A 19,820-nucleotide genomic window follows, 5' to 3' on the forward strand; every position below is an offset into this window, starting at 1 on the left:
TTGGCAAACTCCAAGCGGGCAGTCATGTGCATTTTACTGAGGAGTGGCTCCTGTCTGTCCACTCTACTATTAATCCCTGATTGGTGGAGTGCTGCAGAGATGGTTGTCCTTCTGGAAAGTTCTATCTCCACAGAGGAACTCTGTCAGAGTGACCATCGGTCTCTTAGTCACTTCCCTGACCAAGGCCCTTCTCCTCCGATTGCTCAGTTTGGCCGGCCCGGCCTCATGGCTTGGTTTTTGCTCTGTCAACTGTGGGACCTCATAGACAGGTGGGTGCCTTTCCAAATCATATCCAATCAATTGAAATGATCACAGGTGAACTCCAATCAAGTTGTTGAAACATCTCAAGGATGATCAATGGAAACAGGATGCACCTGTGCTCAATTTCAAGTCGCATAGCAAAGGGTCTGAATACTTATGTAATTAAGGTATCAGTTATTTCTTTTTAATACATTTGCAGATTTTGTATTTTGTTTAATTGTTTTTGCTTTGTCACTATGGTGTATTTATTGTGTGTAGATGTGTAGAACATTTTTAAATAGTTTTTAATCCATTTAGAATATGGCTGTAACATAAAATGTGGAACAAGTCAACGGGTATGAATACTTTCTGTAGATACTGTAACTGTACTGTCAGTTATTTTTTTTTTTTACCTAACCTTAATTTAACTCTGCCAGTCAAGTGTGAAATTTGCAAATACAGTGTACTGTACACAAGACAATGATGCTGATACATTTTCATAGACTATGGTTCTATGTGAAACATATTACTGGGGTTGCATTGGATGATGTACAGTGAAGATAAAATATGCACAATGTATGAAGTAAGGTACTGGTATGTATTTAGGTATGTTGCTAGCTAGCTAACTCTAACTTAGCTAGCTGTAGCTGGCTAGTGTTTAACAGCCGACGGTAACGCGTTACTTTAGCTCGGTCACTGTTTCGTGATATGTGTATGCAGCAGACGTCCAAGCTTTTGCTTATCTGATGTACTATAGACAATAATTGTCAAATACCAGATTCTGCAGAATATTCTGTGAAGTAAAGCGGACACACGGCATAAAATCCTTACAATACTTGGTATGGACGCTGCCATTTTGCCTTTAACAACTAAGGGTTGAAAGGTTACAGGTGAAATGGCAAGTAAGCACATTTATTTTTGTGCGTGGTCAAAGACTTTCCATTTGGACTCCAATTAATTTATCTTATGAATTTGAGTTAATTATTAATTTAATCATTTTAAAGTAAACGGCAAGGTGTTGATAGTGTCCGAGGGTGTGGCAGGCAGCATGCTCGAGTGCATCGCAGCCATTTTGTAAAAATATTACAATCGAATTTATACCCAAATGTGATATTATAACTCAATACAAGCACCATATTTTGTGATTTAGCACTGGTACTCATTACAATTTGTTTAGATAAGCAACAATAGACTTGGGATGTGAGGTAAATTGAAAAGAGAATGTAGAAAACGTGCAGCGCCATCTTTCTATCCTTGAAGGCACATACAGAAAACACTGATGAAGGTCGTTCTACAACAGCTCGTCACCAAAACTCCATTTTGTTACCATGAAAAACCCATAAAGTGCATGCGCGAAAACGCGTATGACGTCAAAAACGTCACAGGGTATAAATTCCAAGCCCCTCCCCTTCCAGTTCATTCCTGGATTTGTTCTGAGGTGAGTAACGTCGAAAGAAATACTGCTAGTTTTGGAACAAAAACGACTGCGCAATTATTTATTTTAATCCATCATAACAAAGCTATTTTAAGATTAAGGTGTGTATGAACACACGAAGAAAACAAGTGAATTTATCTTAAATGTATTTTTCGTTTTGTTTGCTCTTTTTTTCCCCTTCAGGTATTTTGAAGGAAGAGTGGCCGTCGAGGACTTTGAACATTTATTCAAAAAAAAAACTTTTTTTCTTCAAGTAATGGACATTTGATTACTATTTTTGCCTCCAGTTTGTTCCAGAGGGAAAAGCTAGTTTTTAGCTGCCACAACCCCGCCCATAAACCAGTTTGTTCCAGCCATAGATTGTTAACGTTATAAAAACATGACGGTTAACGATATAAAACTGATGTAACAAGAGATCTGTTGCTGTAAAGCACAATATACAGTAGTAAATATAGCTACTCGAGACGCTGAAGTATTTATAGTAAGTGTTTATTTTCAAAGCAATCTGAACCTAAATTCACGAAATTATTAATTGTTTAGTCGTAGATTAAATGTGAAGTGTGCTAGTTGTTCTCCGTACGTGGTTAGCTATTTTTTTGTAGTTCAAATGCAGCGAAGGCTAATGATTTAGTTTATGAGCTCACACAGGAAAGTGCAGAGTGGAAACGCTCCGGTTCTTTGTGTGTGAGACTGATACAAATCAACTAACACATGTTTTAAGTTAATCATAAGCAATCTACTCATAAAGATTGCCGTAGGAAATATTTTTTTGCCTATGAATTTGGATGTTGATTTTTAAATCTAAATAGGGGGAGAGATCCTTGGAATTTACACCTACCGCAATCTATACATAAAGATTGCTTAGATTGAAGATTACGGACTTTTGGTAGTTTGCGACACTTAACGTAGTATCGTCGATCTAGTTAGAGCAGGACATACATTCCCCAGGTGTTCGATATGTATACGGCAATCTAAGGATAAAGATTGCCTTATTGAAATGCGCAAGGGAGGGAAACGTCCATTCGAAATATTACAAAAGGCAGAACGATGGTGTCGGAATTACATCAAAATGGCGGGCTTGTTGTCGTTTGTCCTTGCAGAACATGCAGCCATAATGGCTACTGTGTTTATATGGAGCGACAGTCATGTGTTTGGCTTCCCAGAATAGCGGAACGACTTTCTTCTCGCAGTGTCCTTATCGCATGTGTAGCCGTTACAGCTATAGAGGATACCTTCTCGTTTTTTGTCAATTGTAAATGATTCTCCGGCCGTGCAAATGTATCGTATGCTGCTAGCTGTGTTGTGGCCGGGTTAGCTGGCATACATTGTTCTTTATGTTCTCGAGGCTGTTGCAGTCACGAAGCAGTTAACAAAAGAGGGCAGGGCCTAGATGGATTGTCGGTGTATAACGGGTTAGTTTCCTAGCCTGAACTCGGTCATTGAACGGGATCTTTATTCTGGTGGTATGGTAGGGCAGGGCGTGCATTGCAATGACATGCCATTTGTCATAAAGGGCTCCCAGCTGCTAACGTGGTGCGTTTGTAAGGCATATATATATACAGTTTCAGTAATTTGATTATCTACAGGCTTTCCCTCCATTATTTTCTATTTGTGACAAGTAATTTATTTTAGGAATATCTACTTGGCATAGGCTACAAACAGCAGTAACATTGACCCCATAGGACAAAAGTGTTTATTTTATATAATAATGATTGTCAACCAGGGTTAAAACTAATATTATGTCAACAAAAATTTCTTGCTATTTATTGGAAGGGGTTTGAGCAAGTGACAAGTATTTGTTACGTTGTAGCTAAATGATAACATGTGATATCCCCTTTTCAACTGCATTGCTATATATTTGAGTAAATACAGCAAAGCAATTGTGTGTGTGTGTATGAATATTAATTTACTTGACTTCTCCCCCATTGAATTATTCTTTACTAGGCTGTCTTATCAATAACTTCATTCTATTGACTGCGTGTGTAACAGTTGTGACATTTTCAGGGGTTGTGTGTTATTTCCCGTGTTGTGGAGTTCTGAGACTATATAAAACGTCTACTACAGTTAATCGGGTAAGACCAAACTGATTTCCTCACATGGCATTTCAAAATGAAATACTTGGATATTATCCAAGCAATACCTGGATACAGTAATTCAAAGTATATAATGAATAGTCATAACCATATTATAATGACTTAAAATATTAACATGATAAGGGTTCAGTTATGCACTAAACAATGAGGAGAATGCATGCAGAAGTCCCGTCCCTGCTGTTAGTGTTATGATTTACGCATAGTTTGGGTTTGAGCAAGGCTAAGTAAAAATTATATTTCTATTTTACTGTATTGGTTAAATAGGTTAGTGGAGATTTGACTTTTTTTATACGTAAAGGATCCATCTATAGTCACTGGATCCTCAACTGAGGTCGATCTACTAGTGTTCTCTTTTTATATGGCACAGTAATATGACGTCGGTATTTTCCGTTAACTATTCTTGTTTTAACCACCCACCTGTACTTGAGCCAATCTCCTGCTCAGCTTAAGTATACATTTCAAATATATTCATAGCCAAATTAAATTACTTTCTTTTGGTGAATTTGACATTTTTAAATATATTTGTATACATTTGCTTTGATACATGTATTCATTAATTAGTACTTTGAAATGTGTGGATTTCTTTTGTCTACATTTGCATGGAGGTGTAGTGCTTGTACATTTGATACAATTTGTAATTCCTTGTACTAAGCTATAGGTGGCAGTAAATGCTAAAACATTCATCCACTGCTCCATGGGGGGAGACCATTGAACCAAGGGGGTTGTCATTGGTTATGCTTCAGATGAAACATTCCCTTTATTTTAATGTTAATCATAGGCAATTAACATAGTCCTGTACACTTTAAGGGATGTATGTGTGAGGTCAACCACTTACAAAACCAATACTTACAATATCAATTCAAATAACTTCAATATTACTTTCAAAGTAATTATTTATAGTTACAAACACACACAAAATTTAAATATGTTCCTTAGATAACTGAAATTAATAGTGCTATGCATTTCTTAGAATAGGCTTCTTCTGCGCTCTGTTCAACCAACTATTCCTTGGAGTTCCCGTGCTACCTGAGACTACTGGTAAAGTGACTGCACCCTTCTCTATCAGTGAAGGAGCTGGTCAGTCATTCCAACCACCAGTTTAGTGCACCGCAAGGCTGAAACAATACCTGTAGACTTTCAGTTTGAGGGCCTTCCTTGTGTGTGTGTGTGCTTCAGTGGTTAGCTTCCAATATGTGTCTTATTAGTAAAGGGAGAAGCTACTCATGGTATTTTCCACCCACCCACACAATGTAGACTAGCATCTTCTGTTACGAGAACATAATCAGTAACATATTCTAGCTTCTACAGCTCTCGTCACCATTGACATTCAATAGGTAATTTCTCTGAGACTAAAACAGTACAAATGGCAGGTTGACAAGGCTGCTCCTCAGCCCAATGACTCATTTCCCCTCCACTGTAGCTTGTAGGTTTACTGGTTGTTTCCTCATATCCAAGCCTAATCACTCATCTGTTTTTAATTTGCACTTACCATGAACTTGTTTATGTTGTACATATTATGAAGGCAATCATGAGTGGAAGGTTTTGTTGAAACCTCTTTTGTAATGTTTTAATAATCTGAATAAAGCATAGCTACTTGAATGTATTGCACCGGCCTTGGGGGAAGTCCACATGAACCTATTCTAAACTACAGCCCAACCTGTCATTTTCCCATAATGTGTGGTGTTGAACTGACTCCTTGCATATTTTCTCTCTCTCTGTTCTATTGAATTACTGACATAGAAAATGAACTAGCAGCATGGCCTATAAGCAGTCTTTGTATTAGCCTCTACCCTGCTGTCTTAGGGGAATCCTCCCGGAGCTGCTGGGAGAATGGACAGTAGGCCCTGTCAGTCATTACCTCTTCTCCCTCAGCTATGGGAATAACCCCACAGAACAGACCAATCCATCCCTCCGGAGAGAATTAAATGCACATTTTTTAAAAGAATGAGGCAACAAACACATCAGTGAGTCGTGGTGTTCACTAGTACATCATTTGGAATGCGAAGGCAGCACCTTGGCTGGGGGGTTAGTTGGGACTGTCACTGCCCCCCTTTTCCTTGTTTTCACAGATTTCAGTGTAGCTGAAGATCTAGCAATGTGGGTATTTTGACGTAGACCTCAGCCCACTGTGATGTTGCTCTCGGCTTTGTAGCTAGAAGGAAACAGTACAAACTGCAGTATGGATTTCAGCCTTGGTCGGTCGTGTGGTAGAGTGAAGTTTGGAGATGGCTTATGGTTTAGTACCAAGGTTGAATTGTCTGTAAGCCGTTACTTTTTGCAGGATTTAGAGATGAACGGATGGTGTCAGTTCCAAGGATCCCTCCCAAAACAAAGTAAAATCTGACATGCCTGGATGCAGTTCAGTGCAAACATCACTTTAGCAGCACATTGAAAAATAATATAACAACTGTTTAGTAAGCGCCAAAGTTATACGATTTGATGATATCCTGTAAAGTATGTTTGTCTCTTCCTCTCTGAGCAGAGATGGCGGTGGGCCCGGTGGACCCCAGGGAGGTCCTGAAGGGAGTAGAGAACCTGCTGGGGAAAGATGGAGAGCTCCGCAGCCTGGAGGGTGTCCCCAAAGTTTTCAGGTAATTAACATACTGCCATTTTTTTACTTTTATGATGTGCTTTCGAACTTGTATAACATTTTTCCAGCTTTTACAGTTTAGTGTTTTTCATTAATTATTTTTACATTATTTTGAGTTGCCAGTGTAGACCGTAATGGTAGCATTCTTGTTCTGACCATGGGTTTTCTTGGTCTTTTCTCCACAGTCTCATGAAGGGCTCTCACAAAATGGTGAGCAGGTGTATGTACCTGAATATCCTACTGCAGACCAAGTCCCATGACATTCTCAACCGGTAAGATCTACTCCCATTTTATGTCATCTATTGTTGAGAAACTTGTTTAGTAACTTCACTAGGGAGTTTTCTGCCACTGTGCTACTGCTTGTTCTTTGGGGGGTTGGGGGTCTAGGCCGGATTATTTGATTGACTTTTCCATCCCTTCATCCAGGTTTATCCGAGTGGGAGGCTACAAGCTGCTGAACGCGTGGCTGACCTACTCCAAATCTAGCAACAACACCCCCCTGTTACAGCTCATCCTGCTAACGCTGCAGAAACTGCCCCTCACTGTAGACCACCTGAAACAGAACAACACTGCCAAGCTGGTCAAGCAGCTCAGCAAGACTGGAGAGACTGAGGGTAGGTTTTTAAACAACTTTCATTTATCTTGCGTGCCACCCTCTTCAATACACTGAGCTGACTAAATAGACCTCTGAGGAAATAGTTTACCATTTTATTTGTAACTCACTTTTTCACAAACCAAAAGTTAATGATACAGTTCCTAGTGGTGGTATCTGTGCATTAGATGTACATTTTTTTAATGATCTTGTCTGAGGTTGATTTGCAACTAATATTATTGTCTCTGTCTCTCAGAGCTGAGGAAGCTGTCTGCTGGGCTGGTGGATGGCTGGATGGCTACCATCCGTTCCCAGAGTGTCTCCGCCACCTCTCCTGCAGGTAACGACTACTCTCCTCTCCTATCCCTCGTTCCCTCATTTACACTTTCTTCCTCTCGTTAACTCTCCGCTCCCCTGTAATCTCAGTTTACATAACACCCTCTTTCTCTCTCAGATAAGAAACGGAAGAAGGAGGAGGGGAAAGTGCCAGTCCGAGAGGTGAAGGCAGCTGATGGAGGGAAGGCAGCGGAGGAGGAGAGGAAGAGGGAGAAGCCCAAAGCTCACGCTCCCAGCCATGCTAAGATCCGCTCCATAGGTAGACTACGCTCCCTTCACCGCCATCTTGTCAAACTATACGCACACCCTGTCCTCCGTTTATCACAAAGTTTAATTTACAAACTTTGATTCTGTGTATAAGGTTGTCCTTCGATAAAAGACAGGCAACAGTAATATGCAAATGAAGAAGTCATTGTGTTTCTGGCTGTACGGATGAAGCTCCTGCTGTTGCAAAAGTACTGGATGTTGGACTATATAATATCCTGATCTGACCCTGTCCTGTTTGTTGTTGTCCAGGCCTGGAGATGGATGCTCCCTCCCCTGTCCCAGTCAAGAAGCCCCCCGTGGCCCTCCAGCTGGGAGACAAGTACAACATCAAACCATCCCAAGTCCTCAAGAGACCCAGGTAACAGTAATAACAGCTTTGTTCATATTGTGTATATTCATCGTCCTTCTGCGTTTTACCAGGCAATAACAGGATAAAAAAATGCCTAACCAAAACATAAAACACTGCTCAGTGCTTCCCCCTAGGTGGTTAATGAGAGTATTGACCAAACCTGTCTTTGGCAAATGTATTTGCCATTTGTAATGAATATATTGGAACTATTACTCACTGAACCTCTCCCATGTATCTCTCTCTACCAGTTTTGGTCCTATGGAGTCAAATTTAACATGTTTCTCTTGTCTTTCTCTCTACCAGTTTTGGTCCTCTGGACCCTCCCCCTGTGGAGAAGAAGTATAAACCCCTCAACACCACTCCTAACCACACCAAGGAGATCAAGGTGAAGATCATCCCGGCGCAACGTAAGACCTCAACAGAAATCGGTATGTACTTGGGACCCCTTTACTGCATGTACAGTAGTAGATTAGACCTAACCCCTCAACATGGAGAAGATTAGACCTAACCCCTCAACATGGAGAAGATTAGACCTAACCCCTCAACATGGAGAAGATTAGACCTAACCCCTCAACATGGAGAAGATTAGACCTAACCCCTCAACATAGAGAAGATTAGACCTAACCCCTCAACATGGAGAATATTAGACCTAACCTCTCAACATGGAGAATATTAGACCTAACCTCTCAACATAGAGAAGATTAGACCTAACCCCTCAACATGGAGAAGATTAGACCTAACCCCTCAACATGGAGAAGATTAGACCTAACCCCTCAACATGGAGAAGATTAGACCTAACCTCTCAACATGGAGAAGATTAGACCTAACCTCTCAACATGGAGAAGATTAGACCTAACCCCTCAACATGGAGAAGATTAGACCTAACCCCTCAACATGGAGAAGATTAGACCTAACCCCTCAACATAGAGAAGATTAGACCTAACCCCTCAACATGGAGAATATTAGACCTAACCCCTCAACATGGATAAGATTAGACCTAACCCCTCAACATAGAGAAGATTAGACCTAACCCCTCAACATGGAGAATATTAGACCTAACCTCTCAACATAGAGAATATTAGACCTAACCCCTCAACATGGAGAATATTAGACCTAACCTCTCAACATAGAGAAGATTAGACCTAACCCCTCAACATGGAGAAGATTAGACCTAACCCCTCAACATGGAGAAGATTAGACCTAACCCCTCAACATGGAGAAGATTAGACCTAACCCCTCAACATGGAGAAGATTAGACCTAACCCCTCAACATGGAGAAGATTAGACCTAACCCCTCAACATGGAGAATATTAGACCTAACCCCTCAACATGGAGAAGATTAGACCTAACCCCTCAACATGGAGAAGATTAGACCTAACCCCTCAACATGGAGAAGATTAGACCTAACCCCTCAACATGGAGAAGATTAGACCTAACCCCTCAACATGGAGAAGATTAGACCTAACCCCTCAACATGGAGAATATATCAGGGTTGAGGTCAATTCCTTTTCATTTCAGGGAGTTGCGTGAAATTCTAAGTATCCTAAGTACTTGTCTATGAGAACTTTTTGGAATTTGTTTACTTCCTGAGTTGACTGGATTGAAATTGAATTGACCTCCTCAACCCTGGTAGATACCCACACACTGCTGTAAATGTTCCACTACTGGAAGGTCTTCAAGACTGAAACATTGCAGTAAACTAAGAGAGCATACAAACTGTTTCAGAGCATAAACAAACATTTGTTTCTTTCACATGACATGTTGTTTTGCACCCTACCCCTGAGAAAATAGCGTGATGTGTGTAGTACACACTTTGAAACCCATCTCCCCCTCAACAAAACCTGCAGTATTTTGACTGTTAGTGACATGACTAAGGTACCCTCCTCTCTCTGCAGCCCTTGAGGGTACAGGCTTCCTGGATGCCCTAAACTCCGCCCCTGTTTCTCTCATCAAGATCAAGAAGAAGAAAGGAAGGGAAGGGAGAGACCCCAAAGCTGTCTCTCCCACATCAAACAAGGTAAACACACAGCTTCCTGACCAGACAGACAGCACAGACTACTCTCTCTGCTATTCTGACTCTACACCTGAATCTTTGGGAAGGCCGTGCAAATGGAATTGAGTATTCACCCATCTCTCTCTCTTTACATCCCTCCTCCTCTCAGCCGTGTCCATTCGAGGGTAAACCTCACTATCCTTCACCTCAGGGTGGCACCAAGCCCTCTTCCCCAGAGACCCAGGTGGTCTCCGCCACCCCTCCCCACGAGGTCCCAGTAGACCTGGAGCAACCCGGCACGCCCGTGCCCGCCGACGACCCAGAGGCCATGGACACGGGCAGCGAGAAGCCCAGCGCCCTGGCTGAACCCCGCGGCGAAGAGGAGGGTCAGCTGACCAAGAAGGGCAAGAAGAAGAAGAGCGTGCGCTGGGCCGAGGAGGAGCAGCTCACACAGTACTTCTACTTCGACCTGGACGAGACCGAGAGAGGTGAGAGAACAAAAACTAACGGTAACTTCAATTCAATTTTTTCGGTCAGTGTTGTGTGTAATTGCACGTTAAACTGTGGTTGTATAGTCAAACTAGATAGCCAACAGCCCAATAAAGACATGCTCAACACTTTACATTTGACTTTTCTGTTAAATGTAGTCTTTTGGCAGGGATGTGAACCCCCCCTGCTTTCCTGTCATTTATCTTCGAAAAATACCTAAATACCTATTCCCTTGTCAAAATCCAGCTTTTTCTGCTTTTCTATCTTGTCGTGATCACATCCCTGTTGTGTGCCATGGCTAACCTTGTCATTCTGCACCTCTCTCCTTCCTCCTGTTCCTTCTATCCCCCTCTCCAGTCAACGTCAACAAGGTCAAAGACTTTGGCGAGGCGGCGAAGCGCGAGATGATGATGGACCGCCACACGTTTGAGATGGCGAGGCGCCTGTCCCACGACTCCATGGAGGAGCGCGTCCCCTGGAGCCCCCCGAGGCCCCTGGCCCTCACCGGCCCCCTGGTCAACGCTGGTGCCAATAGCACAGAGAGACTCACACAGAGGGACCGCGAGACGGGCATCCTGCAGGAGATCTTCCTCACCAAGGAGAGGTACGGATTCACACACACCTTGGATCTCTATAGCCTAGTGGGTTACCAGGTGCTCAAAATGCCTCACATTCTATTGCGGAAACTCACCTTCTGTTTCTTCTCCTCAGTGTTCCTGACAGCCCCCATGAACCAGAGCCTGAGGCCTACGAACCCATGCCTCCACGCCTCATACCCCTGGACGAGGTGGGATATACCCTTTTCTGTCAATCACTTTGGTGCCGTTTGAAAGATGTGTTCAACTAAAATGAATGAACAACCAAACGTTTTGAACATAAAATAGGAAACATTACAAGTGTTATCGGTTTTGAATCTGAAAAAAGTGCTGAAGTCCTGTAATACATAAAGACAACGCTCAATGCTCCAAACATCCTCTGTGTCCAGTGAACTAACTCCCTCTCTTCTCCAGGACTCGACCATGGTGGATGACAGCTACATGGAGCCCATGGACACGTCGTCCCAGCCTGGCTCTGGCGTGGGCCCTGGGGGGGTGGAGGGCTCCAAGCTGCCCCCCGTCCTCGCCAACCTCATGGGCAACCTGGGGGCCAACAACCTTTTGAGTAACCTAGGCAACATTGCCCAGGGCACGCCTGGTGCCCCCGCTAACCCCTCCGTCAACGTACAGGAGTTACTCACCTCCATCATGGTAAGTGATATAGCATGAACTAATCCTGTTTTTGTAACCCTGCCATTATGTAATCTCATTGAGAAACTTTATGATTGGAGGATTTCAAGTATTAATGTGTTTACCGTAACTGTTTTAAAACAGACCTTCTGGAACCCCCGGAAAAGCCCTGTAACCAGTGTATCTGTGATGTTTATTTATAGTCTGTCATGATTTGGCTTAACCCCTCCCTCCCTCCCCTGTAGGGAGCTAGTGGTGGCCAGTCTACTGAGGACCTGATCAAGCAGCCAGACTTCTCTGAGAAGATCAAACAGCTGCTGGGCTCTCTACAGCAGACCCAGAACCAGGGCCCCCCCACCGGACCCCCGCCCGGAGGTACACACAAACCTTTACAACACACACACACACACATAAGCACACACAGACCCCCTACACAACACACTATTGATCATAGTCTGTTGCTGGAAAAAGGTATGTGTTATGGCTTTACACCCCCTGCTATATTGTGGATAAAGCGTTACCTGTCTAACAGAACACAGAGGGTGTTCTTTAATGGAAGCCTCTCCAACAAAATCCAGGTACAGTCAGGAATTCCCCAGGGCAGCTGTCTAGGTCCCTTTTTTCAATCTTTACGAACGACATTTGAGTAAAGGCAGTGTGTCTGTGCGGATGACTCAACACTATACACCTCAGCTACTACAGGGACTGAAATGACTGCAACAACGAGCTGCAGTTAGTTTTAGAATGTGTGGCAAGGAATAAGTTTAAATATTTAAAACTAAAAGCATTGTATTTGGGACAAATCATTTACTAAACCTCAACTAAATCTTGTCATGAATAATGTGGTAATTGAGCAAGTTGAGGAGACAACTGCTTGGTGTAACACTAGATTGTAAACTGCCATGGTCAAAATATATTGATACAACAGTAGCTAGGATGGGGAGAAGTCTGTCTATAATAAAGCGCTGCTCTGCCTTAACAACACTATCAACAAGGCAGGTCCTGCAGGCCCTAGTTTTGTCGCACCTGGACTACTGTTCAGTCGTGTGGTCAGGTGCCACAAATAGAGACTTGCAATTGGCTCAGAACAAGGAAGTGCGGCTGGCCCTTGGATGTACACAGAGAGCTAACATTAATCATATGCATGTAAATCTCTCGTGGCTCAAAATGGAGGAGAGATTGACTTCATCACTACTTTTATTTATGAGATGTATTGACAGGTTGAATGCACCGAGCTGTCTGTCTAAACTACTGGCACACAGCTCAGACACCCATGCATACCCCACAAAACATCCCACAACAGGTCTCGTCACAGTCCAGAACAGACTACGGGAGGCGCACAGTACTACATAGTCATGACTACATGAAACTCTTTTCCACGTCAAGTAACTCACGCCAGCAGTAAAATGAGATGTAAAAAGCAGATAAAAAAAATACACCTTTTGGAACAGCAGGGACTGTGAAGCAACACAAACACAGGCACAGACACATGCATACACACACACAATAACAAACGGACTATACACACGTACACATTGATTTTGTGTTGTAGATATGCCTGAGGGTACACACTTAATACGTTGTGAATCTACTGTAATGTATAACTGCCTTAATTGTCCTGGACCCCAGGAATAGTAGCTGCTGCCATGACAACAGCTAATAGGGATCCATAATAAATACATACCTTCCTCTCTCTAGTTCTAACACAAACCAAATATTCTTACATTTCCTCCTACTCTTAACTGTATATCATGATATGCATACTAGAATGGTTGTTTAAAGTATGTCTTTCCTCCACAGTGAGCCAGGGCCTGTTGGGCCACGGTCCAGGCATGAACAACATGCCCAACATGGGCATGCCCATGAACGGAGTGGGGTACCCTCCTGCAGGCAAGCCCCTGGGCCCCGGAGGCCCCCATTATAACCATCCTCCGCCCCCACACAACCATGGACCCCCTGGCTTCAATGCCAACCCCCGCATGATGGGCCCCCCGCCACCCCAGGTCCATGGAGGAGACAACAGCAACTACTGGGGGGACGACTCGATGAGGGGGGGCCCACACCGGGGCGGAGGGGGCCACTTCCACCGAGGGGGCCGAGGGAGAGGAGGGGAACAGGTGGGCTTCAGAGGGAGAGGACGAGGAGGGCCTAGAGGAGGACACAACATGGGAGGTGAGTTGACTTAGAAAGGGAATGTTCCTTCTAAAAATGTTGTTTCTTTTAGACATATAGGGCCAGTCTGAAACCCCACCCTGTGTTGCCCATGTAGGACTCTGCCCCACTATCGTGCAATAAAAGTAAAGACGAAGTTGATTTCCGTTTGCCATCTTCTAGCCTTGATACAGTCAGTACAGACGTTTGGTTTGCCTGGTTAGTTGTATACTAACTCTGTTCTTTTCTCTCTCCTCTCAGACATGTCCAAGAGGCCAGTGTGTCGCCACTTCATGATGAAAGGAAACTGCCGTTACGAGAGCAACTGTGCTTTCTACCACCCTGGCGTCAACGGTCCTCCCCTGCCCCCCAACCACCCCGCCCACAACCAGTACAATGACCACGGACCCCAACACGGGCACTAGACCACCAACACACCTCGAACACAAAGACATGACAATACCCTGATACTACCACTAGGTGGCAGAACTCCGAATTCATGAGCTGCTGGTTTAGTTTCACCACTGGAACAGAGAGATAGACAGCCCACCAGGCTAGAAAGAGAGTCAAATGTGACCATCAATGTGAGAGACAGACAAGGCTGTGTCCTGCAGCCTTAACAGCTGCTCTGGTCTGGTAATCTCAATGTGATTTTTCTGCAGGTCTGTTGAAGAAGCAGTTCCACTACTGTTCTCCTACTGTGTGACTGGGACTTTGATATGAAGGCTCACCAGTAGCAGAGGAAGATACTGAATATAGAGGGCAGAATCAGACATTTATCTACTACTTCCTCTTCCTCTCTCCCCACACCAACCCAATATATCCCCCAAGAAATTATCGACTTCATACGTCCTTTTTTGTTTGCCCTGCTCGCTCAAACTCCCTTGATCAGGGACAGAGGACATTGCTTGTACACCAGAATACACAGACGCTCATGCCCTGGCTTTGTAAAAGTATAGGTACTGCTATAGCTGTGAGATGATCATTTAGTATGTTTGTTTAAATGTTTTATTGTGATCATTTTTAACACAGTTGCTTCAGGTTGATGAAGATGTACAGTAACCAGACACTATGACCACTATGACTTATGGTTGCGGTCTGTCACTTTCCCATATAGCCTATCAGCCAGCCTTGTCTAATGCACTTGTCTCTACATCTTTGTCTGCTACTTCAATCAGCACTGAGCTAAGAGGTCAGCAATGAAGATGGCAAATCAATAGAAACATCTCCAGGATCTCCCCAGTATTGAGTGGGACTTCTTGAAGCCAAATTACTCTAACATCATTCTGTTCTGTAGTTGTGTAGCGTCACTCCTGCCCTGGCTGTGCCTATTGGACCATGTTCCCCTGACAGACAGGATCTTTAGCTAACCGTCAGCTCCAGAATGAGTCTAAGCCCCACCCTCCCTCCTGAATGACAATGTAGCGCTGTGGTCCCCTGAGTTTTCAAACTGTAGTCAGAAAGACGTGGCCAAATTACAATGGTCAGTTCACCATTTTAAAACATATTTACGGCCAATTGGCATGCAAGAAAGACATGCCACTTTTTCTACCGTAGGATTTCAACAGAAAACAAGACGATGAATGTGAAGTCGACCAAATAATTGTAACATTGTTTGTTTTTTGCCAACTTCCCCATAGGCAAGAGAGTTATCAGTTAGGAAGCACTTTAAGAGGAAAGATGAGGGCCAAATCCAAGTTGTTTCCACCAGGCAGCCTGACTGACAGGACAGGACCCACCACGCTGCTTGTTCTACTATCTAGCTCCTGCTCTAGAAAGGCCTGCCTCAAACAGTTCCCCTCAAGATCAAATGAACGAAACAGTATTAAGAAAACGTTTAACTGAAACACCCATAGATGAATGCCTACACACTGAACGAACAAACGTGTTGCATTGTCTGATAGTGAGTACTAGTGGTCAGCCTATCACAGGAGAGGGGAACAACAGGAAAAAGCATAGCTTGATTTGACTGAGCCTTTTACCTAGAAGAGTACATTATAGTGAATGAAGTTCTGGTCTAATGGAAGCCTCTGTGATTTTTATATTTCAACAACTGTATAACCTGTACCACCAGGAGTATATATATCTTCCATGTGACAAAAACGATGGTTGGATGCCCTGTGGCAGACACACAGTCAGTCCCCTTTTATAGAAGTGCTTCTTCACACACAGGCCTGTATTAGCTTGTATGGGCTTCAGTGTTCGGTCAGTGTTATGTCCGACGGGGTAAAACTAAGGAATCATTCTCTGGGTCAACTAATTCAAAGTGTTTTCTGTGAAAACCGTGGCCTTCATGTCTCTTGTGGGACTATAATTATGTCATATTTTGTTTTTGGTTGGATTTATTGCATTTTTATTTTGATATGATACTGATGAGTTGGATCTCTCCAATTAGGTCCAAGTTTTTGTTAAATTCTTGTATCCATTTATTTTGTACATGTATTAATAAATGTCCTAAAATGAATGTATCCGCATTGTCTCTGCTGCTGTACTGTTTGTTGCTACTTGGCTACGTGCCAAACTTTTAACCATTTAATCAAGAATCTGCTATTAACAAATCTATCACTGGCTTGGTTTTGTTCTCGCTCTGTTTTTTATTCAACTTTCTCACACGGACAGTTTCTGGGTGTGTTTCTACAGAAACAGCTAAGTAGTGACATTAACGCAATGCCATTAATTACAGTCGCTGTACTCTCAATATGCAGGAGAACTATCGCCTTATGGGTGAGGGTAAACCGAGTTGCAAGCCCAATTTCAGACGCAATGGTTTGGAAAGGATGAAACCGCGTCTGTGCCACCAGAGAGTACAGAAAGTAGAAAGTGTGCAGGCCAGGCGGCAGGCTGTCTGCTGCTAGCACAGTCAGTGTAGTCAGCTTAGTTTCCCCCATTGAGACAGTGTCTGTGCCTCGATCTAGGTCGTGAAAAATATAAACACGATAGTGTTTGCTTTAGCGATCTCACTGAAAATAATTTTTTAAAGATACTGTGATAATGCCTCAACTCAAAATAGGACTATTTCATGTTAGATCCCTCTTCCAAGGCAGTCATAGTCAATTGACTAATCACTGATCATAACCTTGATGTGATTGGCCTGACTGAAACAAGGCTAAAGCCTAATGAATTTACTAAATTAAATGAGGCCTCTCCTCCAGTGACCATATCCGCATCCCGCAGAAGAGATTCTAAAAATGTTTTGCTTTAAATTTAAATGTAAATAAAAACTACAAATATATATGTTTTACTCTTTTGAGTTTCTAGTCATGAAGTCTATGCAGCCTACCGAAGCACTTTATAGCTACTGTTTACAGGCCTCCTGGGCTGTATACGACGTTCCCTGAATTTCTACCGGACCTTGTAGTCATGGCAGATAATATTATCATTTTTGGTGACTATCCACATGGAGAAGTTCACAGACCCACTCCAAAAGTCTTTCTGAGCTATCATTGACTCAGTGGGTTTTGTCCAACGTGTCTCCAGACCTATGCATTGCCACAGTCATACCCAGGATCTGGTTCTATCCCCTGGAATAAAAACTGTGGATCTAAATGTTTTTCCTCACAATCCTGGACTATTGGAACACCATTTTATTATGTTTGCAATCACAAGTAATCTGCTCAGACCCCAACCAAGGATTATCAAAAGCCGCGTTGTAAATTCTCAGACAACTCAAAGTTTCCTAGATGCCCTTCCAGACTCCCTCCACCTACCCAAGGACGTTGGGAGTACAGAAATCTGTTAACCACCTGAGGATCTAAATTGAACCTTGCGTAATACCCAAGATGTAGTCGCACCTCTAAAAACCAAAAACATTTGTCACAAGAAATGATCTCCCTACCTAGCTCCCTACCCGAGCCCTGAAGGAAGCTTCCAGAACATTGGAATGGAAATGGTGCTCCACCAAACTGGAAGTCTTCCGACTAGCTTGGAAAGATAGTACCTTGCAATATCGAAGAGCCCTCACTGCTGCTCTATCAGTCTACTTTCCTAACCTGATTGAGGAGAATAAAAACTATCCAAAATGTATTTTTGATACTGTCGCAAAGCTGACTAAAAAGCAGCATTCCCCTTCAGCAGTGATGAAGTCATGAACTTCTTTGACGAAAAGATCCTGATCATTACAAAGCAAATTACAGACTCCTCTTTGAATCTGCGTATTTCTCCAAAACTCAGTTATCCTGAGTCTGCACAAAACTGCCAGGACCTAAAATCAATGGACACTCATGTTTTTTAGTCATGTATCTCTCAAAACATTCACGAAAATAGTCATGGCCTCTAAACCTTCCAGATGCCTGCTAGACCCTATTCCAACTAAACTAATGAAAGAGCTACTTCCTGTGTTTGGCCGTCCTATGTCGAACATAATAAATGGTTCCCTATACTCCAGATGTGTACCAAACTCATTAAAAGTGGCAGTAATAAAGCCTCTCCTGAAAAAGCCAAACCTTGACCCAGAAAGTGTATCTCCCATTCCTCTCAATAAAAATGTTAAAAGCTGTTGCGCAGCAACTCACTGCCTTCCTGAAGACAAATAATGCATACGAACCGCTCTAGTCTGGTTTTAGACTCCATCATAGTACTGAGACTGCACTCGTGAAGGTGGTAATTACTTTTTAATGACATCAGACCAAGGCTCTGCATCTTTCGTCGTGCTCCTAGACCTTAGTGCCGCCTTTGACACCATCAATCACCACATTATTTTGGAGAGATTGTAAACCCTAATTGGTTTACACAGACAAGTTCTTGCATGGTTTAGATCTTATCTGTCAGAAAGATATCAGTTCGTCTCTGTGGATGGTTTGTCCTCTGACAAATAAATTGTACTTTTCGGTGTTCCTCAAGGTTAGGACCACTATTGTTTTCACTGTATATTCTACCTCTTGGTGAAGTCATTCAGAAACTTAATGTCGACATTCAATGCTATGCGAACAACACACAGCTGTACATTTCGATGAAACATGGTGAATCCCCAACATTGCCTACTCTGGAAGCCTGTGTTTCAGACATAAGGAAGTGGATGGTGGCAAACTGTTTGCTTTCAAACACGCACAAAACAGAGATGCTAGTTCTAGGTCTCAAGAAAAAAAGAGATCTGCTGTGTCGCACCCTCGTCTGTTTCACCTGTATTTGTGATTGTCTCCACCACCCTCCAGGTGTCGCCCATCTTCTCCATTATCCGCTGTGTATTTATAACTGTGTTCTCTTTGTTTGTTGCCAGTTCATCTTGTTTGTCAAGTCAACCAGTGGTTTTGTGTCTCAGCTCCTGCTTTTCCCAGTCTCTCTCTTTCTCGCACCCCTGGTTTTGACCCTTGCCTGTCCTGAGACCGCCTGCCTGATGACTCTGTCTCTCTCTATCTCTCTACTGCACCTGCTGTCTCAACCTCTTAATGCTTGGCTATGAAAAGCCAACTGACAATTACTCCTGAGGTGCTGGCCTGTTGTACCCTCTACAACCACTGTGATTATTATTTGACCCTGCTGGTCATCTATGAACGTTTGAACATCTTGAAGAATGATCTGGCCTTAATGACCATGTTCTGTTATAATCTCCACCAAGCACAGCCAGAAGAGGACTGGCCACCCCTCAGAGCCTGATTCCTCTCTAGGTTTCTTCCTAGGTTCTAGGGAGTTTTTCCTAACCACCATGCTTCTACATCTACATTGCTTGCTGTTTGGGGTTTTAAGATGGGATTCTGTATGAGCACTTTGTGGTGACATTTGCTGATGTAAAAAGGGCTTTATAAATCCATTAACAGTTTTGTTTCAAGTTCTTATCTAACAGATGTTTCATTATATGAATGAATTATTGACTCAGTTTCTTTGAAAATAACTGCCATTATTTAAACTTGTTTATTTTCGAATATCAATGAAGAAGGTTTCATATAATCAGAAGACCCCAAGAAAGGAACATACAAAAGTTTCAGGGGATCTTTAAACAATCTCAAGCGTCATCATGCACATCACATAACCTAATCCAAGCTCCTACGTCCTATTACCTACCATAGTAGTGTAAGGTAGAGCCTGGTAGAGTGTATGGTAGATCCGTGTTCTCAGGGCGAGGC

General features: G+C 43.0%; 1 protein-coding gene and 1 long non-coding RNA gene across 10 annotated transcripts; one reads left to right on the forward strand and one right to left on the reverse strand.

The window, feature by feature from the left end:
- Positions 1 to 1,676: 1,676 nt before the first annotated feature.
- On the forward strand, positions 1,677 to 16,225 carry LOC118398011 (serine/threonine-protein phosphatase 1 regulatory subunit 10-like). 8 transcript variants are annotated; one of them, XM_052470100.1, is made up of 18 exons: positions 1,677 to 3,208; positions 3,680 to 3,747; positions 6,050 to 6,101; positions 6,251 to 6,359; positions 6,544 to 6,630; positions 6,785 to 6,972; positions 7,207 to 7,290; positions 7,405 to 7,545; positions 7,803 to 7,911; positions 8,206 to 8,330; positions 9,798 to 9,919; positions 10,065 to 10,404; positions 10,742 to 10,988; positions 11,096 to 11,171; positions 11,395 to 11,631; positions 11,856 to 11,985; positions 13,411 to 13,782; positions 14,023 to 16,225. In XM_052470100.1, exons 3-18 carry the CDS (start codon positions 6,059 to 6,061, stop codon positions 14,184 to 14,186), a joined length of 2,574 nt encoding a protein of 857 aa, XP_052326060.1. In that variant the 5' UTR covers positions 1,677 to 3,208; positions 3,680 to 3,747; positions 6,050 to 6,058; the 3' UTR covers positions 14,187 to 16,225. The 8 variants fall into 8 exon arrangements, with proteins under 8 accessions (XP_052326060.1, XP_052326059.1, XP_052326058.1 ...); XM_052470099.1 differs by having other exon boundaries at positions 3,680 to 6,101; XM_052470103.1 differs by lacking the exon at positions 6,050 to 6,101 and having other exon boundaries at positions 1,678 to 3,208.
- Positions 8,341 to 9,789, reverse strand: LOC127909324 (uncharacterized). Of its 2 annotated transcripts, XR_008070780.1 has the most exons (5): positions 9,219 to 9,789; positions 9,045 to 9,160; positions 8,755 to 8,812; positions 8,610 to 8,696; positions 8,341 to 8,493 (listed from the first exon to the last, which is right to left on the reverse strand). It is a non-coding gene; the product is annotated as an uncharacterized LOC127909324 (long non-coding RNA). The 2 variants fall into 2 exon arrangements; XR_008070781.1 differs by lacking the exon at positions 9,045 to 9,160.
- Positions 16,226 to 19,820: the final 3,595 nt, after the last annotated feature.

This window comes from Oncorhynchus keta, chromosome 19, assembly GCF_023373465.1.
Source record: "Oncorhynchus keta strain PuntledgeMale-10-30-2019 chromosome 19, Oket_V2, whole genome shotgun sequence".
NCBI classification, from domain to species: Eukaryota; Metazoa; Chordata; class Actinopteri; order Salmoniformes; family Salmonidae; genus Oncorhynchus; species Oncorhynchus keta.